The 26,518-nt window shown below is 41.5% G+C and overlaps 1 protein-coding gene across 1 annotated transcript in view; it reads left to right on the top strand.

Annotated features, from left to right (window-relative positions):
* Positions 1 to 26,518, top strand: part of LOC126252008 (vacuolar protein sorting-associated protein 8 homolog) — a 208,484-nt gene that overhangs the window by 7,403 nt on the left and 174,563 nt on the right. The window contains exons 4-5 of the mRNA XM_049952792.1: positions 6,630 to 6,923; positions 24,326 to 24,550. Coding sequence (XP_049808749.1) covers positions 6,630 to 6,923; positions 24,326 to 24,550 — 519 coding nt within the window. The remainder of the gene's footprint in view (positions 1 to 6,629; positions 6,924 to 24,325; positions 24,551 to 26,518) is intronic.

Genomic DNA, 26,518 nt, shown 5'->3' with positions numbered 1-26,518 from the left:
ATGAGATGTTTTAAATGCTTGTCTTCCCGCTGCTCCACTGATCCCCTCTGCGGTGACTGTGGGCGCCCCCTCCATGAGGGGAGTGCCTGTGCTCCCGCACCAGTGTGTGTAAATTGTCATGGACAGCATTCTCCACACTCGCCTGTATGCCCGGTGTTTGTAAAAGAAAGGAGGATTCAAGAGTACAATACCTTAGATTGGCTCACCTACACTGAGGCTTGTCAAAAGTATGACCGGCTCCATCCCGTGTCTGTCTTCTACTTTTGCTTCCGTTACATCCATTCCCCCTCCTACCCCATCCTCTTCCCAGCCCCATCCCATTCACCCCATGCCTTCAGTCTCCTCCTCCCCCTCCCTGTCAGTACCCATACCCACCCCTTTGGGTGCTGCTCCCCCTCCCCCACCGGAGAAATGTTCCTCTCCTTCGGTGGCCACCGGTACTGAAGCTCCCTCCCAGGACTCCTCTTCCCAGCACGCCCCTGAAAGGCAATCTACGGCTCCACATCGGCAGCGCGATCCATGGCCGGTGGGCGCCAAGATTGCCTGGTGAAATTCTGTGCCCACTCTCACTAAAGTCTGCCCTTCTCTTCCTGCCCAAGAGAAGAAGCAGAAACGCAAGAACAAGGGCAAGGCCCATCCAGTACCCCCTGAGGTGCAGCTTTCCCCCTCCTCCATTCAATGAACCAAGAGTCTGACCCCACCTAAATGGATATTACCCCATCCTTATTGGTGACTGATGGCGACTCAGCGGCGTGACCGACTCCGGTCCCTTCGCTTTCCCTTTGGACACCGCCTTGAGAATCCTCCAGTAGACTTGTAATGGGTATTTGCATCACCTTCCAGAGTTGCAGCCCCTTCTTTCCTTCTACTCTGTCACTTGTATTGTGCTCCAGGAGACCCATTTTGTCAATTCTTACTCACCCGCCCTTCGTGGGTTCCACACTTTCTGTCGGGACTGAATTGGCCCTTTACAGGCTTCTGGTAGTGTTTGCACCTTGGTCTGCAAGGACATTGTTAGTAAATGGGTTCCCCTCCATACCACTTTGGAAGCCATTGCTGTCAGGGTCCATCTGCCCACTCCAATCACAATCTGTAATCTCTACCTCCCACCTGACAGGCCTCCCACATCCCATGCTCTCACTACCCTTCTCCAACAACTCCCTTCTCCCTTCCTACTATTAGGGGGCTTTAATGCCCACAACCCTCTTTGGGGTAATCATATGACTACTGCCCTGGGCAGGACAGTTGAAGCTGTTCTGGCAGGGCTTGACCTCTGTTTGTTAAACACAGGCGCTCCAACACACTTTAGTGTGGCGCACGGCACTTTCTCTACCATTGACCTCTCCATCAGAAGTCCTGGCCTCCTTCCCTCCAGTCAGCGGGGAGTCCACGATGACTTATGTGACAGCGACCATTATCCTATTGTTTTGACCTGACCTTCCTTCATTCTCTCTCGCTCTGTCACCCTCTCAGGTGGGCCATATCTAAGGCTGATTGGGGTGCCTTCTTCTCTGCTCCCATCCCCCCCCCCCCCCCTCCGTATTGCCACACGACAGTGTTGATGAATCTACTCAGACTTTGACTGCTGCCATCCTTTCAGCAGCGGTTTCAGCAGTCCTTTCTTCCTCAGGTTCCCCACGCTGGAAGATGGTCCCTTGGTGGACTCCGGAAATTGCTGCAGCCATAAAAGACCGCCGCCGTGCTCTTCAACACTTCAAGCGGCACCCTTCTGCTGCTGGTCTTCAAATAACTCCGCACCCGGGCCCTTACTTAATCAAATCTCGGAAACGGATTTGCTGGGAATGATATGTAGCTGCCATAGGACCACACACCCCCTCTTCACAAGTCTGGGCGAAACTCGGGCGAAGTTTTGGCCACTGTCCTCCCACCGGGGTTGCAGGAATTTCTGTGCATGGTGTTGTCCTTACCAATCCAGACTTTGTAGCAGAAAATTTCTCTCAAAACTTTGCTCAAGCTTCGGCATCGGCTCAGTATCTGCCCACATTCCTTCTCCTGAAAGAGCACTCAAAACGACTGCCTCTGTCTTTTGTTTCTTGCTGCTCGGGGCCATGTAATGCTCCATTCAGCAAGTGGGAATTTGCCAGTGCCTTTGCCCTTTGTCCCGACACAGCTCCTGGATTGAATCGGATACATAATCAAATGCTGCAACACTTATCGGTGGCTGGCCACCATCGTATACTGACCCTCTTCAACCGTCTGTGGCGTGAGGGAATCTTTCCTACCCAGTGGCAGGAAAGTATCGTTGTTCCGGTGTTGAAGCTGCTTCTTCAGTTGGCTAGCTACCATCCAATTAGCCTTACTAACACCCTCTGCAAGCTCCTCGGATGCATGGTGAGTCGGCGGCTGTTTTGGATCCTTGAATCCCGCGACCTTTTGTCATCGACTCAAAGTGGTTTTCACTGTGGCCACTCTACGGTGGATAACTTGGTGCACCTGGAATCTGCTATCCAGTCAGCTTTTGCCTATTGGCAACACCTCCTTGCAGTCTTCTTTGATCTGCATAAAGCCTATAACACCACCTGGCACCACCACATCCTCACCACCCTTCACAAATGGGGTCTTCGTGGCACTCGGCCCATTTTTATCCGTAACTTCCTTTCTTGTCACTCTTTTTGGGTCCACATTGGCTGCTGCTACAAAACTCCCATTGGCAAGAAAATGGGGTTCCACAGAGTTCCGTGTTGAGAGTCCCTCTCTTTCTCTTAGCCATTAATGGTCTGGTATCAGCTGTTGGGCCGGCAGTGTCCCCCTCTTTGTATGCTTACAATTTTTTTTATCTACCTTGCTTCCTCTGTAATGGGCGCTCAATGTTCTTAGGTGTCTGTGCAATACCGCCTGGGGTGCAGACCGCTCTGTTCTCCTGAGATTGTATCAAGCATTGATCCAGTCTTGTTTAGACTACGGAAGTCCTGTCTATGGTTTGCATCACCTTCGACGCTGCAGATCCTAGACCCCATCCACCACTGTGGGGTCCGACTTGCGACTGGTGCCTTCCAGACTAGCCCCATACTTAGACTACTCGCAGAGGCAGGGATTCCACCACTGCAAGTTTTGCGCCAACAACAACTGATATCTTGTGCGCTCCGCATTCGATGAACCCCAGAGCACCCTAATTATGGTCTCCTTTATCCAGACACGGAGATCATCCTGCCGCAGCGGTGGCAACGATGTGAGCTTACCATGGCTGTCAGCATTCAGTAGCTGTTTTATGAACTCCAGCAATTCCCTTTACCGCCTCTCTTCTCCGCTCACGCACATACCCCTCCTTGGTGCGTCTCTCGGCCAGAGCTCTGTCTTGATCTCTCAATCAATTCAAAGGATTCTGTCCCTCCGATGGCTCTTCGCCACCAATTCTGCTGCCTCCTCTGTTCATTCCAGGGTTCAGAAGTGATTTATACTGATGGTTCCATGGTTTCTGGCCGCACTGGTTTTGCTTACACCTCTGCGCGACACAAAGAACTTCGTTCCTTGCCCGATGGCTATAGTGTTTTTATTGCAGCATTGGTAGCCATCTTGCACGCACTGGACCATATCCGCTCCTGCTCAGGACTATCCTTCACTATCTGTAGTGACTTATTGAGCAGTTTGCACGCTATCGGCCAGTGCTTCCCTCGCCACCCGTTGGTCATCGCTATCCAGGACTCCCTTTCTCTCCTTGCTCAACATGGATGCTCAGTGGTTTTCATTTGGACCCCAGGCCATGTTGGGATTCCTGGCAATGAACTTGCCAATCGACTGGCTAAGTTAGCTACTACCAGGCCATCTCTTGTTATTGGCATTCCGGAAATAGACCTTCGCTCGGCATTATGTCGTCAGGTGCTGGGCCTTTTGGATGCAGAAGGGCACACGCTTTCTTTGCTGAAAAAGCTCAGGGCGATTAAGGATTCTACAACTCCGTGGCGGTCTTCCTTCTGAGCCTCTCGTAAGGCCTCTGCCATCCTATGGCAGTTCCACATTGGCCATACTCGGTTGACTCACGGTTATCTCCTTCGTCATGGGGACCCCCCTCACTGTCGTTGTGGATCAGAGTTGACTATGGCTCACATCTTATTGGACTGCTCCAACTTCGCCACCCTGCGACGGACTTTTAGCTTTCCAGACTCACTACCCCTGGTGTTGGCTCACAATGCCTCAACGGTGGATCTCGTTTTACATTTTATTCGTGATGAGGGTTTTTATCGCTTTATTTAAGGGAGGGACCTTCCACCTTATCGGTGAGTGGAGGGAATGGCAGGCCCTCTTGCTCCCCCCTTCGCCACAACTGGATTGGCTTCAACTGCCTTCCCATTCCTTTCCTTATGGGGTCTGTTATGTCTTTAGCATCTCTCTTGTCTCCTGTGCTTCTTCCTTCATGCCCCTGTCATTAGTCACTTTCTTTACTTCACCTCTTCTTGTCCTTTTTCTTCCTTCCCTGTTAATAGTTTATCATTTTATGGATATTGTAGTTCCCTCTTTTAATGTAGTATTTTATCGGTTTTAGTTAATATAAGGTCAGAGGGACTGATGACCGCATAGTTTGGTCCCTTCTATAACCAACTAACCAACCACCCAAAATTTCCTAGGGTACTCTGCCAGATCTTTTGATAAGATGTGACGGTGGTAGTTGTTTTATGGTTCGCTCTTAGATCTTTTCACAGACACAAGAATCTCTACTAACCTTCGCTTGTCATCATTTGTGCATTCTCTTTTGAGCTGAGAGTGCAACAGCCTCAGCATCCTCTGAGTTTAATTATTAAACCATGGTAGTTCTTTTGCATCTTTTATCCACTTACTAGGCACATAACTCTCCAGACCATGATTTACAATCTGTTTAAATGTTGCCCAGAATTCCTATCTTATTGGATTAAGTGATGCCAATTCACAGTCTAAGTGTGACGCTAATAACTGCTTATCTGCTCTATCTAGCAGAAACACTCTCCTAGCATTCTTGACCGATTTATTAACTTTCGTAATCATAACTGCTGTAATACATCATGATTGCTAATCCCCATTTCTGAATTGACATTGTTGATAAGGTCCAGCCTGTTTGTAGCTATAAGGTCTAAGGTATTTCAATTACATGTGGGCTGCCATGATAGCTGCTCAAGACAGTTTCCAGAAAACCACCATACTACATTCTCGTGGTTTTCCTGTACTGGAACACTACATTTTCCTGACACATATGACACCAAATACACCACCAATTGTGTGATCCTTTAGTCAACCACACTCTGTTGAAACTTCCTGGCAGATTTAAACTGTGTGCCGGACGAAGACTCGAACTCAGGACCTTTGCCTTTCACGGGCAAGTGCTCTACCATCTGAGCTACGCAAGCAAGACTCACGACCCATACCCCATTGCTTCAATTCTGCCAGTACCTCGTCTCACACCTTCCAAACTTCACAGAAGCTCTTCTGTGAACCTTGCAGAGCTGACACTCCTGGAAGAAACGATACTGTGGAGACATGGTTTAGCCACAGCCTGGGGATGTTTCCACATTCTGTTCATAATTATTTGTATTTTAGAGGTGATATACATTTCAACTAATCCTTCTTAACTGAACATACTACATTCCTGGCCGGCCGGATTGGCAGAGTGGTTCTAGGCACTTCAGTCTGGAACCGCACAACCACTACGATTGCAGGTTCGAATCCTGCTTTGGGCATGGATGTGTTTGATGTCCTTAGGTTAGTAAGGTTTAATTAGTTCTAAGTTCTAGGGGACTGATGACCTCAGATGTTAAGTCCCATAGCTCTAAGAGCCATTTGAGCTACGTTCCTGTTTATCTAACTGCTGAAATAGTTTCATTATAGCTCTTGTCAGTATCAAATGCACCTACAGTGCCCCCATTGTGACATCTGTGTACCATGTGGACCATGAGTTTCTTGGATGTACTAATGTTAGAGCCTTTACAACCAGACAATATCCTTCTTGGCTAGTCCAGAATCATATTTCTCTTGCGGCGGTCTCTTCCTGTGACAACAAACAAACACGTCTCCACTGTGAAGCAGCACAACGAATGCTCCCATTCTCATCCAGTCCTTGACAAAGCAATACCTTCACCACATATTCAGCTATCTCTCACTGTGCTTTTAAATGAGGGATATTATACCCTCATTAACTGTTTTCAAAGTCATTATTATTTTGCTTCCACCCCAGGTCAAATGACAGTTCAGTAGGTACAACATTGGTAACTATGTAAATTATCCTTACTTTCCAAATATGCCTTATGTCGCACTCCACTCAGTCAATTCTCCAGACCATTTTCAATGTTGAAAAATGTAACCTCTTATTAGAACGTAGACTCTGCAGCATTTAGATTTTTTATGTATGGTAGGTAATGTCAGCACTAAGTTTTTAGGAATTCTGCTAAATAAATATTCTTTCAATTCATAACTTCTTCAATAAAGATGCATATTCCACTTTGTCATCAATAGTGAATACAGCATCTTGAACCTTTACAGGTGGTTAATGCGAAAGTTAAAAAGAAAGAAATATCAGTTTGGTTTCACCTGAAGTGATTGAGATTATTCATCTTTCATAGCCTTTAATAGAGTTATATTACTAGAATTTCAGTAAGAATCCTCTTATTTTGTAACATCATCACAAGTTTGTATTTTCCCCACAGGAGCGATCAAATGCTGGATTGCCCACAGCCATGGCTGCCACGACAATGATTGCTGTGGGGACATCTCATGGACTGGTGCTCGTCTTCGATGCCTCACAGCGCTTGCGATGGTGTCTTGGTTCAACAGACCAAGAGCAGGGATCTGTTTCCAGCTTAGGATTCAATCATGACTGTTCTCGTCTTCTGGTTGGCTTTGCCCGAGGACTGATCCTCATGTATGACATTCTGAATGGAAAACTTCTTAGAACTATGGCAGATGCACATCCACCGGGGACAGCTGTTTTGCATGTTAAGGTATTTTGGAAAACAGTACTGATAGTTATTCACATACTGTATATGAATCTTTTGTGTAGAAGTTAACATTTAAAATACTAAAGAAATTAAAAAGTTGTGCGCAGATATTGTGAGAGTGAGACAGAAGAGGAGCAGCTCTCTCTCTCTCTCTCTCTCTCTCTCTCTCTCTCTGTCTGTCTGTCTGTCTGTCTGTGTGTGTGTGTGTGTGTGTGTGTGTGTGTGTGTGTGTGTGTGTGTGTGTGTGTGTGGGTTTCCCCCCCCCCCCCCCCCCCCCCCCCCTCTGTATCTGTCTCTTGACTAGGCTTGGTGATTCCTTGTGCTCTAGTTATAGCTTTGGTACCTCCTGATCAAGATTTTATGTACCAACTTTCCCTAACTCCTTCAGCCTCTTTTACTTTTTTATATCTAAATTTTTCTGCCAGTTAATAGACCTAGTCAAAGTTCTGAAAGAAAGTGGTTAAATTATTTGGGAATCTCAATATGAAATTTTGAGTTACTATTTGCCGTAAATGTAGACTGGTGATGTATGATGACAGGACGTATAAATGCGTAGTAAACAGTTGAGGGCACCTGTCAAGTTCTCCTAGCCACATTTGTTAAGTTGACCTATTGTACAGACAAGTCTTTTGAATGTTCAATCGGAATATGTTACAGTCAAATATCAGAGATGCAGGTATGTCATAACCAGTGTATTACACTACTCTAATCTGTGCTTACAGATTGCTGGTCTTGAGGCCCTTCACCGCATATTGGTTTTAGCTGTCTGGCCCCATTCTTTACACATCTAGTTGACATATAACCATCTGCTAATGCAGGGAGGTTATTTATTTGTCATCTCTGACGACTTCCATCCAAAGCTCTCTGTTCTGCCATGCAATCAGACACCCATCTATCAAGGTCATTAGCTAGTGGAATCCAGGCAATAGCTTTGAACATAGCTAGCTACCCATACTCTCAGTTTTCTTTGAGCAACGAAACTGGAGTTCAGTCCTGCGGACACGCTGTGAAGGACATGCCACATGGCTGCAGACTTTGTATTTCAAGTAGTGCTATACACAATACCGAATGGATTCTTAAATGCTTGTTGCAAAAGTATTCAGACTCGCTCATGCCACACCATCTGTACACCTGCAATGCAGTAAAGCAGTGCATTGCACCCCAAGTTGCTCTCCCCCACCGGAAAGTGTATGTGCCCACATGGGTTCTAGCCAAGATTTGAGCTTCTGCCTTTCACAGCCAGTACTCTCATGTGAAGACTGGGTGTCATTCCATTGAGATTTGCCCTGACCATTTCCCCCACAAAAAATTTTATTTCATGTCTCGTGTCTGCAAATTTGTGTTAGTGCCGGTGAGCAGCAAGTGATGAGTTAATGACTTTAGTGTGTGTCACCGAGCTCATTTTGGACTGTGTCTAGAGAGTTTATTTTATGGGAAAATCACTGCTGAGGGCACTATTCTTGCCATGCTTCATGACACCAATCTTTTATTTAGTGTTCAACATATTAGCGTGTTATATCAGTTGTGTGCATCTTGGTTTCAGAAATCACAAAGAACTATTAATTCTTGAGTTTTCTCATTGCTCCTTGTAGTAGTTTAATTGATTCAGTAAAATGGTTGTTTGTGTTGAACCACTTGTAAACATTATTCATTGTGCCGGTACCTAAATGCCTGTTCTCTCGTGCTCAACTTTAATTTTATTTAATTAAATTAGATAGGGACGCTTTCCTACACTGGAAAACTATTTGTGTGTTTTAACATTTTGTGTTTTATACCTTTATTAATATTGTAATGAATAAGTCACCTAATGTAGTTCGTAGCTGTCAGTGAGTTCATGGGCTAGTCAACAGAGGCACTCATGTTTTGGAACCAGTGATGGTTTTGTTTTGTTTACCAATGCTCCATGAGAGTAGACACTGAGAACTTTTTTGCAAATACACACATTGTTCCTAGAGAAGTCTGAAGATGTTTCTTCTTGTATCTAATGTTGCTTTATGTATCATTTAGTAAACGTTTGTTGTTAAGAGTTATACAAGCACCATTAATTTGTATGCTGTCAAGGCTGATTTATTTGAACACAAGCATAAGTATTTCAGATGCTTATTGCCATAGCTGCTCCAAAATTGGCAACCCTGACATGATCAGTCTACAGATACTAGAAGAATAATACAAACTATTGTGACTGACAAGAGAATTTTCAATTCCTAAACTCCAAGACTGTAGGTACTGAAGGTCGGACAGTGTTAAGACTTGCTGTGTGATTACTGCCAATCTGGCCTCCCAATCCAGGGCACTAGTTTGTGCAGGTGGGAGATAGTTTTCTTTGTGCAGTAATAACCATGGATTCTATGAAGTTTACTCTAGTGGTCAGTCAGCTTGACCATCAGTATATGGCTGAAATTGAAGTAATCACAGCACCTCCTGTAGAAGATTCATACGATAACTGAAGACATCATTGATTCGCCAAATGTGTGCATCATGAGAGGATCATGAGCATCAAGTGTTAAGACAAGAAGATATTGGAGACAGGAATCAGTCGTAAGGCACCTGTGTATTAAAGTCTGTGTAGGAACTGTATCCAACACATTACTTTGTACTCTCTGGTGTAGCTGTCTCACCTGTAGAAGCATCTGACAGCTGTCGCAGATTTGGCTGACAGGATTCAGGATGCAGTATGCTGCCATCAATCAATACTGCAGGGTGCAACAGTGCGTCATCAGCAGTGATGTTAGCAGATTACAATAGTCGGTCAAAGTAGACATTGTCAAATGGGTCAACTGGGTGAACTGGTGGCTCGACACAGTTAAAGAAAGGTTAGAGGTCGTTACCACAACAGATCAGGCAGTAGTTCCAGAATGAACTCCTCAGTTCTCAGTGGCACAGATCATCCAACTACAATATGGTATCATCAGGACTTTGGGGATCAATTGCACAAATTCACTTCAGCTTGCACCTACCCAAACAGCATCAGCAGTCGAACATAGCTGCATTCAATTGCTGAACACACTCTGTGCCCCTATGCTAGTGACCGGAAGACTGGAAAGAAATTCCTTTTGGGTGTGGGCTCCGATTTGTGCATTTTCCCCCACAGACTTTTCTGTATAGTTGCTGGTCACCAACTGTAGAATTCCTTTCTGTCACTAACAACACACCAATAGGTAAGGGACATGTTTAGTTTGACTTGGGGCTGCATCATGTCATCATCTGGAGTTTTATTGTTGTGGGTGTCACAGAGCCTATAGTTGGAACTGACTTCCTGGCTTATTATCATCAGTTGTCTGATGCAGCAAATGCGTGGCTTGCGGACACTGTAACAGGACCTTCTATTGCTGGATTCTAGTGCAATGCAGTGATTCACAGGGCTAAGCTAGTTCTGATGGCAGAAAGCAGGGAAACCGAGTTGCTCGACCAGTATCCATCGGTAACACAACCATCTGATGTGGCAAGAGACATAAGTCACAAAGCTGTACATATTATCAAGACTACCAATACTCCACCAATTTCATGCCATCTTAGACATTTAGCTCATGATTGCAAAGACAGAGATAAGTCAGTGCTCAGGGAAGGTGTTATTCACCCTTCTTGTAGTCCTTGGTCTTCACCCCTAGATCTTGTACACAAAAAGGGTGCCACGTGGCACCCGTGTGGCGATTACTATGAACTGAATGTTAGGACAATTCCAGATATATGCAGTGTCCCTATTAAGGAACTACAATTATGCTCTCAGTGGTGCAACGGTGTTTAGCATACTGGACTATGAAAAGGCTTGTATGGAAATTCCTGTGTGCAAAGGAAGACATTCCGAAGACTGCTATAATAACTTCATTTGGTTGATTCAAAAGTCTTTATATGACTTTGGTTTGTGCAAAGCCACTCAGTCATTGCAGCGGTTCATTGACTCTGTGCTGCACAGACTGTCATTCTGATTTTTATACTTGGATGACATTCTCATCTATTTGGCCACAGCAGAGCAACATCAGCAACACCTGGTGGACCTTTTCAAACACTTAGAAGAGCACAATGTTGTTTTCAGCAAACCTCAGATAACCTTTTTTTGGCCATCTAATTTCGCCTGTAGGGTCATTGCCACTACCAGAGAAAGTGGAAGCCATCATGAAGATTCCACAGTTGGAAACCATAAAGGAACTATGTCACTTTTTGCGGATACTAACTTCAGCATTTACTGGGCTCAAGATGTCTCTCCCACTGGACAGATGAGATGAGCTCTGCTTTTAATGCAGCAAAGCAAAGCCTAGCAAATTCTGCATTCCTGTCACACCCTGCATTGGATGCATCACTCTTGTTAGTAGTTGATGCCAGTCAGACAGTTGTTGGTGCAGCATTGCAGCAGCAAATTGAAGGCATTTTGCAACCACTTCCCTTGTTTTCACATAAGCTCTCTGCTTCTCAATGAAAATGAGTGCTTATGATCGTGAACTTATGTCTGTGTACGGAGAAATCAAGTACTTTTTGTCACAGTTGGAGGCAATAGAATTTAAAATATTTACTAACAAGCTGCTTATATATGCCTTCAGACAGAACAACAAGAAATATTCACTGCGGCAGTACATCCATCTGGAATTTATTGCTCAGTTCAGCACCAATGTCCACTACATTCGTGGTATAAATGAATTGGTCACCAATAAGCCTGTTACAGGTTGACAGAGTGAAAAATGTTATTAATATCATTCAGCCCACAAAGACACAGGAATATGATATGCAACTCCAAAAGTCACTGCCCATTGTATTATGAAGCCTTTAATTACAACTTGTCAGCATTCCTGGTTCCGATATGAAACAGTATTGTGATATTTTCAGTGAATAGTGTCTCCCATTTTTGCTTTGTAGTTTCCACAGACGTGATTTCGACAGCATTCATAGCCTATGCCACCCTGCCATTGGAGCATCAACTTGCCTGGTGTCAAAATGTTTTACCTAGCCTGGTTTGCAAAATAATCATCATGAATGGGCTCGTTTGTGCCTTCAGTGTCACTACAGTAAAACACCCTGTCATGCACCTATGCCCATTGTAGAATTTCCAGACACTACAATGCACTTTACGCATGTGCACATTGATGACGTGCATCTACCTCCTCCTTCTAATCTGGTCAACATTATCTGTTGAGTGCAACTGATCACTTTACCCATTGGCTGGAAGCTATACCAGTTAACATACCGATGCAGACACTAGCCTTTGCCTTCATTTCAAATTGGGTGTATCACCTTGATTGTCTGCTTTGTAGTAATATGAACTGTGGCAGACAATTCGAGTCAGTTAATCAGCTCAGCAAATCCTGCAGTGCTCTCCATCAACGAACAACCAGCTACCACCCTGTGAACGATGGCAATGTTCTTTAAATGCTGCATTAATGTGCCATTCCACCTGCTTGGATGACTGATTAACAGTGGTCTTAATTAGCCTTTGCACTAATTACAAAATGGACTTAAGCTCATCATCAGTGAAGCTTGTTATATGGCAAAACACTTTGACTGGCCGGCAAATTCATTGATCTGAGATTTGCATAGCTACCAGACCATGACCCATCGGAATTCAATTGTTTTCTGAGGACCCACTCTGCATGCATTTGTTGCCCACATCAAGCCTCCAGACATGGAATGGCATGTACCTTTGTGTATCACAGTGTGCAAACATGCATGTACGTTATGTTACGTATGGGTGTTGTCAAACCCTCTAACAAGATATGTACACAGGCCCACATAAGGTGATTGAAAGAGGGGAATGAACACTGCATATTGTACTAAACGATAAGACTATTACTGTCTCAATAGACAGGGTAAAACTGATGCACCTATTTCCAGAATGCCGTCTACTATTGTGCCTCAAAACTGGCCTCCATCTCAAATTCAAGTAATACCATACAAAACTGAAACACAACTTGACAGAACAACACTACTATCCAAAACAGATACACAACTCAACGGAAGAGCATGCTCCAGCCACAGAGGTCAATTTCCGGCAAGATTTTTGTATGATGCTTCGCTTCTCTCTAAGTGACTGATGTAGCAAATAGAAGTTAACTACTGTATTTCATAGCTATCAGTGAGTGCATTGGCCAGCCGCCATAGGCATGTTTGTTTCAGAGTCAGCAGTTGTTTTGTTTTTGTCAAAGTTTTATAAGAGTAGACAGTGAGAACATCTTTGCAAATACACACACATCATTCTTAAGGTAATTTATTGCAGTTTGTAAGTCTGAAGGTGTTGCTTCTTAATATCAACATGCATCTGTTAATATATCTAAAAACAAAGATAATGAACTCAAGCATTTGAAACTAGTCACCATTAAAGATTATATGCAAATGTGATGAAAACTAAATAATGGGAGTAAATTTATCTTTCTTTCCCTTTTTCTGTCAGTTAACAAGTAAAATTTTCTCTTTTTCCCTTATATAGCATTTTCTGTTATTATGAGTACATCGCAAGCAAGGTAGGCATTAAAATGGGACATGTTATACCTGTTTGAGATTTTATTAGTGGTTATATGCATACAACAGCCTTCTAAGCAAACAGATTCATTCAGAAGATAACTGGAATAAATTATCTGTTTGCACGTATATCTGAATATGCAGTGTGTACAGGATCCTCACAAGTTACTTACATCAGAGGTAAAAGTGACTGATCAAGCTGTATTATTCAACTCTCCTCCAGCTGTTATAGGCCAGTTATCCACTGTCAAGTTACCATTTATGCTGTATAAGCCGTTTTTGTGGTTATTAGCAGTTGCAAGATTCCATTTTTAAAACACACACACACACACACACACACACACACACACACACACACACCACAAGTGAAAACAACCACCTTCTCTGGCCACTGGGGCCTCACTATAGGCAACTGCGCATGATACGAGATGCAATCTGGGTGGTGAGGTAAAAGGGCTACTTGTGGGAGATGGGGGGGGGGGGGGGGGAGCTTTGATGGGTGTGGGGCGGCGGCAGTGGGGAACAATTATGACTGGAGATAAGGAGAGGAGGGGGGAAAAAGGAGACTGTTGGGAAGTTGGTGGAGTAGAGGAATAGAAGACTGCGTAGTGCTGGAGTAGGAGCAGGGAGGGGATAGGTGGGTGAAGGACAGGGACTAATGAAGGTTGAGACTAGGGGGGTTATGGGAACATTGGATATATTGCAGGGAGAGTTCCCACCTACGCAGTTAAAAAAAGATGGTGTTGGTAGGAAGGATCCAGATAGTGCAGGCTGTGAAGCAATCACTGAAGTGAAGAACATTGTGTTGGGCAACATGGTGGGCAACCGGGTGGACCAGCTGTCTCTTGGTCAGTCACAGATAACCATGTTTTTGATGGGATAGGTGGAGCTTGTGAGTGGACTGGAGTAGGTGATAGTAGGAGGACATATGCGACAGGCCTTGCATCTAGGTCTGTTACAGAGATATGAGGTATGAGTCAAGGGGTTGGGAGCAGGGGTTGAGTAGGAGTGGATGAACAAGTGAAGTATGTGTAAACAAGATGAATTCATAGGGATTAGGGCCAGTAGTGAAAGGCAAAAACAAGCTGAAAATTATGTGGAAACACGATGAGATCAGAAAGAGAAATAAATAAAAGGACCATAATCTGGGATGCAGACAGGTGGACAGATATATATGAAAATGGAGGACAACAGATATGATTGGATTCAGTGAAGTTAGTATACGCATACTAGAATAAGAGAGGAGAAGAAGCGAGCAGGAGGGGAGGGGAGGGGGAGTTGGAAGTAAGAGGTACAAAAAGGTTTTATGGCACAGGAAGGCATGGAAAATAATGTACAAAAATATGTGAGAGTGAGGCAGGAAGAATGACCAGTTTGAAGGCTGAGGATTAATTATATCAGTGGGAGTAATGTGGCTCATGAGATGCTGCACCAACAATCAGCATTGTCATGTAGCTGTGTGCTGTATGCAGACAAGATGGTTGATGCAGTGAGGCTCGTAAAGACTGTTTGTGTATTTCAATTAGAAAGACAACAGGTAAATCACAGGAAACAAGAGAGAGAAAGGATAAACACCAAGTAAAGTAATGTGTTAAAGAGTAGTAACAAAGGAAAGTAGCATTGGGTTGTGGGATGGAAGAAAAGCTGTTAGACATAATCAAAGAATGGAGAATCCATAATAGAGTAATGACAGTATTATGAAAGGATAGAGGCTACTCGCCATGTAGAGGAGATGTTGAGTTGCAGGCAAGCACAACAAGCAGACTACTAAACATGTAAGCTTTTGACCAAAAGGCCTTCTTCTAAAGAAGACAAAACACACACACACACACACACACACACACACACACACACACGCACACACGCACACACGCTTGACCACTGTCTCCAGCCACTGAGGCCCACTACAAGCAACTACACACGCTGGTAGAATCAATGAGGGTGAAGTGCTCCTTGTGGGAGTTGCACTTTACCATCACACACCCCTACGCTACTGTTCCTCCCCATCCACACCCAAGCCTCCTCTTTGCTCCCACCTCCCAGATTTCTTTTCCCATCATGTGCTCACAGTCTGGCCTCAGGGGGCAGAGACAACAGTCACATGTGTGTGAGTTGTGAATGTGTGTTGTTTACTTTAGAAGAAAGCCTTTCCATGTTTAGCAGGCCATCTGTTGTGCCTGTCTGCAACTCAGTATCTCCTCTCTATGATGATTAGCAATCTTTCCTTTTCATAATATCGTAATTATTCCATCCTGGATTTTCCTTTCTGATTGTTTTATTTTTATTCGGTGTTTGATACTCTCGATCACTTCTGCTCTTTGTTGGAGATATCTCTCCACATATCATGTGTGTCATCTTTGTATGATGGACTCCATTAGTGTCAGAATAGGTAATTTGCAGACTGCCTTCAACCTTCTTGCACCATGTAATCATATTCCAGCAGTGTGCTTTTGTTCAAAATTAGTCTCCTGTTCCCTCCATTTACTGTTTGTTTACTTTCCCTTGGCTCTTAAAGTCTTTGGATCAGAAGCCAGAAGTATTCTGCACTTCAGATTTCACAAATCCTTGTGTGCAAACAATGCAATGATGTAGGACTGGCATTAGTGTTGCTATTGCTGAAATTGTCTTTTGTTTCATAGTGCTGTGTTTGAGTTTTCTGAGGAAAAAGCCGTTTCAATTTACCCAAAACAGTTAAGTAGATTTTTATGTCTGCAGTTTTGTTTTAAATCAGTAACTCCTCTGAATGAAGAACAATACACAACTACCACTTACTTGGTTGCTTCTTTATCCCACACCTGTCTCCTCCACAAAGGGATTTTATATGTGGACTGGAGCTAATTTTCTCTGATATCTGGAAGAACTAAAGAAAATGTGAAAGAATAGTTAGCCTGAAAAAATTTCACATACAGATACTTCATACACAACTTGTGTACTCCTTATTTACTTCCTCAATTGTAATAATAAACAATAGTTGCAAGGCACAAATGATGAGTGTTGCCTTCTCACCAGTGTGCTTTGTTTCATAACACAGTGAATTTCCATTCATGTAGTAACTGGGTTTATGTTAGTACTGAATGGATAAGTGGCATGCATATGGATAATGAGAAGCAATTATTATTCTAGGACACTCTTGTCATGTGTGGTTGTTTTTATTTACATGTCAGTGCCTAAATTTTGAGTGCTGTCTGCTGTGCAGTTTATCACTTGAACAGTGAGAGTAATATTATAGAGAGTCTGTGCTTCTCACAAATATTCTGACTATAGTGTCAGAAACAAGGAACTAGCAATGATTAGTTTATTAATGGCAAAGAAAAATTTTTAGTTTATTTTCTTGACAGAGACATTGCATAACATCAGCATTTACTTTATCAAAAAATTAAATGTTGCAGGATTCAAGTTAGCTTCTAACCTCTGTAGAGAAAAATGGAGAAAGAGGAGTTGCCACATTTGTCAGAAACTGTTTTGATTTCAAGAAAATTGAAATTAATAAATTTTGCTCAGAGGAGCACTTAGAAGCATGTGCAATAGAAGTAGTATTTCATGATAAGTCCTTAATAATAGTAGATATATACAGATCACCTTCAGGAAATTTTAACTTCTTCATAAAAAAAATCTGTAAGCTCTGTTGTCCCATCTCACAGTAAAAAACAAGGAAATAGTGCTTGCTGGTGATTTTAATATGGATTTATTGAAAAGCTCTGTCAGTGAACAATTCCTGCAGTCAGTAACACTTTCATTCAATTTAGTTCCTACTGTGAACTTCACAAATAGGGTACATAAATGCTCTGAGACTGCTATTGATGATATCTTTGTAATCAAATTTCTGCTACTGACAGCTTGGGGTTATCAGGTTTGGTGAACAGCGCAATGTAGTATCTGAGACCAGTCTTTAAAAATAACTTCAGTAAAATGCAAATGACACTCATGTCTCCCAAAGAAGTAGCATCCATCATAAAATCCTTAAAACCTAAGTACTCTAGTGGGTATGATAACATATCAATGAAGTTAATCAAAGAGTGCTCATGTGAGTTGTGTTCTATGTTAAGCTATTTGTGTAATCAATCTCTCATCAGTGGAACATTTTCAGGCTGGCTAAAATATGCTGAAGTTAAGCCTCTTTACAAGAAGGGGGATAAAGAGATACCGTCAAACTATTGCCCAATTTCACTTTTGCTGGTTTTCTCAAAAATATTTGAAAAGATTGTGTTAAAGTGTCTCCTTAAGCATCTGACTGCAGATAATATATTGTCCAAGTCACAGTTTGGATTTCTTAAGGGTTCTGATATAGAGAAAGCTATTTACATTTACAGTGAGAATGTACTTAATTCATTACATAATTACATAATGAGTTAGAGGCTACTGGCATTTTCTGTGACCTGTCAAAAGCCTTTGACTGTGTGAACCACACCATTCTCTTAAGTAAATTAGAATGTTACGATGTCATTGGCTGTGCTGTGAAATGGTTTGAGTCTTATCTAATTAACAGGAAACAAAGGGTGTCATTGCGAAATAGCTGTGCAGTAAGCAGTCAGTCTTCATCTGATGCGAATTAATTACACGTGGTGTTCCTCAAGATTCCATCTTGGGTCCGTTGCTGTTTCCTGTGTACATTAATGACCTCTCGTCTGTTACATTGCCAAATGCTAAGTTTGTTTTGTTTGCAGGTGATACAAACATCGCAATAACTAGCAAGTCAAGTACAGATTTAGAAATAGCCGCTAATCAAATTTTCACTGACATTAATAAATGGTTTAAAGCTAATTCACTATCATTAAACTTTGAAAAGACCCACTATATGCAGTTCAGAACCTATAAGAGATTTCCTTCCAACATGTGTGAAACATATGAAGACATGCAGATCGAAGAAGTTGACAGCGTTAAATTTCTGGGATTACAACTCGATAATAAATTCAGTTGGGAAGAGAATACCACAGAATTGCTTAAGCATCTAAACAAGTCTGTATTTGCAGTGAGAATGATGTCAGATGTAGGAGATATAAATATTTAAAAAAAACTTGTATACTTCACTTATTTTCATTCTATCATGTCATACCGGATCATGTTCTGAGTTAACTCATCAAACCGAGCAAAACTTTTTAGCATGTTACACAAGAATCATTTGTGGTGTAAATTCAAGAACACCACATAGAAACCTGTTTAAGGAACTTTGCATTCTAACCACTGCTTCTCAGTATATTTATTCTTTTATGAAATTTGTTGCAAGTAATATATCTCTATTTTCAACCAATAGCTCAATAGATACTATAAATACTAGGAATAAGAACAATCTACATAAAGACCTAAAATTACTTACCTTGGTCCAAAAAGGGGTCCAATATTCAGGAACACACATTTTCAATAAATTGCCAGCAACCATTAAAAACTTGGTTTTTGAAGATAAAGCACAGTTTAAACAGAGTTTGGAAGACTTTTTGATAGCCAACTCCTCCTACTCTATAAATGAATATCTTAACAGAGACTGTTGGGCCAGCATAAGTAAAAATGTCTGTTACATTTCAGTTTTGACAGCACTTTGTCACAACAGTCAAGATTAGGTATTTTGTGTATGATAAATCTATTAATAATGCATAACAATGTTTCATTCTGGCAGCATATTGTGTAAATATTAGCTGTTCCAGTTTACTGTATTGTATTCGCCTAGTTTGACAATCTCCTGACAAATGATCGGGGTAGTAAGTATTATAATCAAATGTTTTATGTTATTCTTTCTGTCATGTTCCACACCCACAAGAGTCATCTCAATTTTTGGGTCTGTGGAACGAAAACTGAATCTAATCCTACATATATACAAAATTGACAAACAATATTTAGAAGGTGTAGATAGTGCCTATTTGGTTTGTGTCTCATTTTGTTTCTAATTGCCATATAACACCCAAAACGTTTGTCTCCTTAAATAGAGCTGACCTTTTCATCAAATTCTCATTAAAACATTTTTATCTATATACACTCTTGTTTATGCAAAGTGTGGGTTTCTTACAGGTACTGTAAAATCAAAATTACATTTTGCATTCAGATATTTTTTCTGTCTTGTGAGAGAACATTTGTAAAAAAACTATCAAGTCATCATGCAACATTTAATAGGCATCACTAAAAATCAAACAATAAAATAAAGATTAGGAAGATATAAACTGCTAAAATCCAGTATTACAACTTGAGTGAGTGTCACAAAAACTGCCTTACCTTCCAATGTCAGCAGATGGATGCCATTGTTTACCATCATCATTAGCACTCTACAGTTTCTTTGTGTGCACAGTCTTCAGCATGCTAAGGATTTTAGTACTTACCACAGCGAATTGATAATTGGCATCACCAACCCACTCCTTAAATGGTTGTTAAGTGATGTACATGCCAACGTGTGAAGCACACCTTTACAATGCTTGATGATGACTAGAAAGTCACTCATGTAACACAAACATAAAGGAGTAATCATTAGAGAATGAATGTTGCAGTCCACCCCCACCCTCACCCACTCCCTCATAACTTCTTATGAGTACTGCTCCATTTCAGTGTAGAATATTACAATGTGCCTGGTATCAACTGATCTTCTTTTAATTTTTTTCATAAATTGGTTGTATATTTTATAGTGATACAAAAAAGAATCAAAGGAAATAGTTAGGTCAGAGTGACTGGAGAGTAGCGCTTGGATATAATGAATGCAGTCACTGTCCAGTGCAACCCATGCACTCCACATTCATTCATTTATTCCCTCCTGTGTGTTACCACATATAACATGTAACTGTTCACATTTATACTGGAAATTCAGGACATGCGAGGGGCCAAAGTGTTCCCTGCTGCACCAACACTGAGATTCTGTAATGGTCCACCCCCATGTTGTTTTCAAAGATTTCATAATCCTTGTGCAGACGTGACACTCAGGATGTGGGTTTGTTGTTCTTGAGGTGAGATGGTAAGAAACAAAGATGCCTAAGGCTCTCAGTGCTACAAAATAATCAGTCAGATTTAAATTTGGGATGCCATAGATTTTTCTTTAATTAGCACATGAATCATGTAGCAGCAAAACCTGAACTTCTATCAGAACACTTTACAAAATTATGCCTGCAAAGTTACGGGTATTACAGCCCATGTTTGAAACAATAAGTCTTCTACATTAAATGCCTCATAGTAAACTGAAAATCCTCATCTCCTGGCATGTAATGACATGCAGATTACTAATGAGATCATGCCACCCTGGGAGCTAATAATTGACTACTCCAATCAGGGACTGAAAGCAAACAGCACAAGAGTATGAGAGTAAGGGTGTGATAAGCAAATTTAGCAGATTAATTAGAGAATTAAAACATGAAATGTTTGTTTTTACTACAGTACCTTTTACACAAAATTACGAATCTCAGTGCTGATTGGACTGGGCATGGAAATGACTCAGTTATTTAAGTGGAAGTAGGGGAGAATCAATCTTCTTGCAATTCTTGGTAGTCATGTGTCATGATGATGAGTGGCAGATGCTGTGTCAGTATGGTGCGTCACCTCAGAGCTGTGCGGCAGTGAGTCGACAACTCTCACCAGTCTTCCATGCCTTTGCTGTGAGGCCCCAGAATAGTCTCTGTGAACTGACTGTTGTGGCTTTCATAACCAAAACAGTGTCATATTGATGTTAGGAGATGGAGATTAGGCAAAAAAAAAAAAAAAAAAAAATGTAATATTCCGTTGAGTGCTTCATTCCCAAGTGCTGGACCATAACGGTTCATCCACTTAACATGGAACAGTAAAAGAATAAGTGAAAAAGTGATGAACATGAGGGTGGGAGTAAGGATCAGAATCAGAGTCAGCAGACTAAGTAGATAATGGTTGAAAGAACCTCGATGTCGTCTTACTTTCATGCTATCTCACCAACTGTCCTTCACTTCTCATTACTCCACTTAGGTCACAGACTCCTCGAATGTTTCATCCTCTCAACATTGTTATTGGCAGTCTAAATTTGCAGTGACACCCAATGAGTAATTGCCATTTTGTGACCATGCCTCCCAGTCCAGGCTGAAATTTTTTATCTTGCAGGGACTGACGTGTGACTTGGGAACTGGCATTTTTCTCAAGTGTTCACTGTCAAGGCTGTTCCCATGTTTCTCCACATTCCTTAGTTGCTGTGAAAGCAGCCATACAACACTTCTTTATAACAGCTGTCTCTGTGTGAGGTCTGGATGATCTTTCATTTGTGCTTCGTCTAAGAATCTGCTGGCATTTGTGATTTATAAGCTGGTAAACATTTTCGTACACAGGCTGTTACTTCTTCCGCATTTCTATAGGTACATATGCCTCGCTATGTGCATTTTTGGCGCCTTGTGTCTACGCTCCATCTCAGTGCCTGCAGGAGTCCATGAATTATGAGCATGTTTCTCACTTTTTAAGGCAGGCCAAACAGCTGCAGCCAGCCCAGAGTTTCACATGCCTCCACATGTGCATTGTTAATGCTATCATGTTTACGTGCAATCACATTGGCTGCAGAGGTCCACAAATTATCAGCACATTTCCAATTTTTCACCAGGGCATTCACAGGATGTCCATTCTTAAGCAAGTTGAGAGCATCTGCAAGCCTACCCCTTCCATTGGTGCAGAATGTGCCCTTGCCTGCATCTCCGACAGTTGGTGTTTGAGATCCAACTTTCCCCTCTTTGTTGGCCTCTGTCACTGGGAGCTGTTGGAAGTATCCTCCAGTGGAAGTATTTTAACATTGTAGGAATTGTGTTCACAAAAATAATTTACACATTTTCTGCTCTGATCTTCTCTGTCTTGCACGCAGAGTTGTGATTACTTTAGACGAGCTCCAGTAGCTGGTGTTGCCCAGGATGCCACACGAAGAGATTGGCTGTGTGCCTTGTTGATTTTCATAGCAGTGAAAATGACTGTAAAACATTTGCTCCACGAGAAAGTTGGCTTTGTAATCAGTATTCGATAAACAGAACTTCAATAAATGGAACTTTAATATGTCTGTTCAGTAGGAACTAAATGATATTCTGTTAGCATTTTTAATTCATTTCTTCAAGCAAATTTTTCACAAACTTTGTATTTTTCCCGTATGAAAAGATGATTAGTTGCACAATGGAGAATTTGTCTTCTATTGTTTCAGCTCAGTTTTCACACTTTCAAGTAGGGCTGTATTTGAGCACGACTCGAACTGTTTGAACATTTTACGTCACAGCTCAGGAAATCTCAGTTTCTGTTCAATCTTTTGATTGCTCCGCTATATAATGACTTTTGTGGGTACTATGTCCACAACCTGCATTAGCATTTGTACAACACTGGATCTTAACCATCAAGCAGGTGCCCTATTTTTTCATCATGCAAGCAGCATGTGGTGTACTTCATGCATGTGTCATGAATAGCTGTATTTATGTTACCAACATAATCATGTATGAGCAATATCACCATTCAATCTCAATGTAATGAAACAACGATAAAATAAATTTAAATTATACAAACTGAATCATTGTTTGAGTGGAAATAAAATATACTTTCATTATTTCACTCTGTCAGCACATACAAGTGTTACAGCACTGTAATGAACTATTCAAAGCGTTAAACAGGGCAGTTGCTTCAGATACCAGCCATCTGCTTATTCAATTGTTAATTATCTTGTAGTCAAGTGTCTCATAGTGGGATTGTGGTCATTTTGTTGCATGAATTGTAAATTTTTTCGCACCTAGCTCGGCGTTATAAAATAAACACTGCTGCTGACTTTTTCATATGACAACACAACTTTTCACACTGTTAGCTGAAGAAATAATGAAGGAATAGATATCCACTCACAACTGTATAAGATAATGTTATTTGTAGTTGGGGCGCACTTTTTACCCAAATGCACCCACTCGAGTGTTAATAATAAAAATATGTGAAACACAGACTAAAATATCTTCCAGAGTGTATGTCATATCTAGCAATGGCAGCTAATCAATAAATAAAAGTTTGCAATAAACGTTTCTGTCAGATTCTCGAGCTTTCACTCATCCCACAATCAATCTAGTGACATCTCATGACTCTCTCTCAAAGACATGTATTGCCACTGTAATTTATTCTGGCGATAGAAATTGCTGTCAGTTTACTACAGTGTATTTCATTTGTTAGGCATTCAATTTTTCGTTAATTTTCATTGTTTCATCTTAACGCAGAAATTTGAAGTAAATTGCCCAATAACCTTTAGAGATTTCTGGTAACAACTTTTCCCCTTTATGTATTCCATACATATACAGTATGTTATGTAGACTGTCATCTTGCTCGTATCTTGAAGGTAAAGTGTGCAAAATTTCATCAAGACCAGAATATAACAAGAGATTTGTATGACTTATATGTAGACATTCTTCTTCATATATAAATCTTTCTATAAGACGTGCAGCTCAGTTCCTAATCATGCAGCTCATAACGTGAACTATACTGTATTGCCCCTCGTACTCGACTCGACTGTCAGTCTAGGGCTCCTGCACCAGACTGGTAGTCAGCACAAATCACTTCATTCAGCACACATGTTTAGGCAGGAGCCAAAGGTGCACAAAGGACTTCATCTGACTATCGTTATTCTGATGTTAATAAAATTTGTTGTTATAATGACATCTGGTGTGATTTGATGATGGCTTGCTACTGAGAGGATATTTAGCATGATAGACAATTAAATCTGAGGTATGTTTTATAAAATATTAGTAAATTAAAATTATAGATTTGCTCCACTGGCTCCTGTCGTGGCAGCCAATCAGATTATACTCCTCCTGAACTGGCATAACTTGTCACGGAATTGGTTCTCACCACACCATCTGTTGTCCTCCACTTCTTTTGTCACAGTTCAACTTATGCGATCTCAACTAAACTGCTAAGTGAAACTTGGGGTAAAATATCGTGGCTTTTAAAGCCAGATATAACACAATTTGTGAAGTATTATTTTTCTAATATTTGTTTGTCTTGCATTAGAGCTTGCGGTAACATCTGTACATTATCAGTTTACAGATTCACCAACTCTTGCACTTTGCAGCGACAGTGGAGGATCTGTGTTCGAACTAAATTTCCGGAGGACAATGGGTATGCGAGGATGTGATTCGAAATGCCTTTTTTCGGGCAGCAGGGGGGAAGTGGTATGCATAGAACCTCTGCTCCTCCACCATCAGCAGCTGTCATCACATCCACTGCAGGGGGTCATCCTCATAGCAATGGCCACACTTTCAAAAGTAAGTTTTGCCAAATAAAATTCAGAACATAGTTGACGTAGAATAAATCAGTAATTTCTTATTGCTTGACACTGTACTTAACAGGTTATATGGGGGATATGTGACACGTTTTATGTTGCTCTTGTTAATCTTTCATGAAGAAAAAAGGCTGTTATGTACAACTTTCTCAAACAGGCGAACAACAGAGTATGGATAAAAACCTGTAATGTTTGCTGATTACACAAGCATACTAATGAAGCATCCAAACACTACCATAGCAGATTCAGCTCAGATGATAGCCCAGTGGACCTATAGCTGCTACATAACAAACACAGAGGCTCATAATACGGAATTTCAAACCCTGCTAACACAAAATATAGGCATTAATGATCATACACCAAATGAAACATTGTGCATAAAATTCCTTTGGGGTCCAATTTTATACCAAGTTAAAACTGAATCAATACATAGATAAACTAGTTAAAGCTCAGTCCAGCACTTTATGATCTTAAAAGTATCTAATTGTATTAACCTAATGATTGTTTTGTTTTGCATACTTTTAATCCTTAACGTCTTACAGAGTTATTGTCCAGGGAAATACATCTAAAATGAAGTAATTATTCATCAGAAATTAGCTTTAAGAATAATTAACGTAGATCACCGCATGTCTTGCTACAGTCTCATTTAATTCTTACTCACTTTCCAGTACATTTAATTTTTGTTTTTGCTGCTGATGATAAATATCCATTTCAGCTGAACTTTGATTTGCATAAACACTGTACAAGATTTTATGTATATAAACTGAGGCAACGAGCAAAAATTTGTACCAGGGCCAGAAATTGAACCCGGGTCTCCTGGTTACTAGACACTTGTGCTAGCCACTAAGTCACATTGGCAGAGTAGTTGACACAACTGCAAGGATTACCCTAACATGCTTCTCTCCTTGGTCCATATTCTCACTGCTGCCCCTGTCTACTTTAAATTCCCCCTCCTGTGAGAGACCAGTAAAATCTCTGAAATTGCCATTTCATTTGTATAAGCATGACAATATTATAAAAAGGATAGTTGCTACTCACTAATGGAGATGCTGAGTCTCATCTACATCTACATACATACTCCGCAATCCACCATATGCTGCGTGGTGGAGGGTACCTCGTACCACAACTAGCATCTTCTCTCCCTGTTCCACTCCCAAACAGAACGAGGGAAAAATGACTGCCTATATGCCTCTGTACGAGCCCTAATCTCTCTTATCTTACCTTTGTGGTCTTTCCGCGAAATATAAGTTGGCGGCAGTAAAATTGTACTGCAGTCAGCCTCAAATGCTGGTTCTCTAAATTTCCTCAGTAGCGATTCACGAAAAGAACGCCTCCTTTCCTCCAGAGACTCCCACCCAAGTTCCTGAAGCATTATCGTAACCCTCGTTTGATCAAACGTACTAGTAACAAATCTAGCAGCCCGCCTCTGAATTGCTTCTATGTCCTCCCTCAATCCGACCTGATAGGGATCCCAAACGCTCAAGCAGTACTCAAGAGTAGGTTGTATTAGTGTTTTATAAGCGGTCTCCTTTACAGATGAACCAAGTCTTCCCAAAATTCTACCAATCAACTGAACACGATTATCCGCCTTCCCCACAACTGCCATTACATGCTTGTCCCACTTCATATCGCTCTGCAATGTAACGCCCAAATATTTAATCGACGTGACTGTGTCAAGTGCTACACTACTAATGGAGTATTCAAACATTACGGGATTCTGTTTCCTATTCATCTGCATTAATTTACATTTATCTATATTTAGAGTTAGCTGCCATTCTTTACACCATCACAAATCCTGTCCAAGTCATCTTGTATCCTCCTACAGTCACTCAACTACGACACCTTCCCGTACACCACAGCATCATCAGCAAACAGCCGCACATTGCTATCCACCCTATCCAAAAGATCATTTATGTAGATAGAAAACAACAACGGACCTACCACACTGCCC

Source organism: Schistocerca nitens, chromosome 4, assembly GCF_023898315.1.
Source record: "Schistocerca nitens isolate TAMUIC-IGC-003100 chromosome 4, iqSchNite1.1, whole genome shotgun sequence".
Lineage (NCBI taxonomy): Eukaryota > Metazoa > Arthropoda > Insecta > Orthoptera > Acrididae > Schistocerca > Schistocerca nitens.
This window is presented reverse-complemented; position numbering and strand designations above follow the sequence as displayed.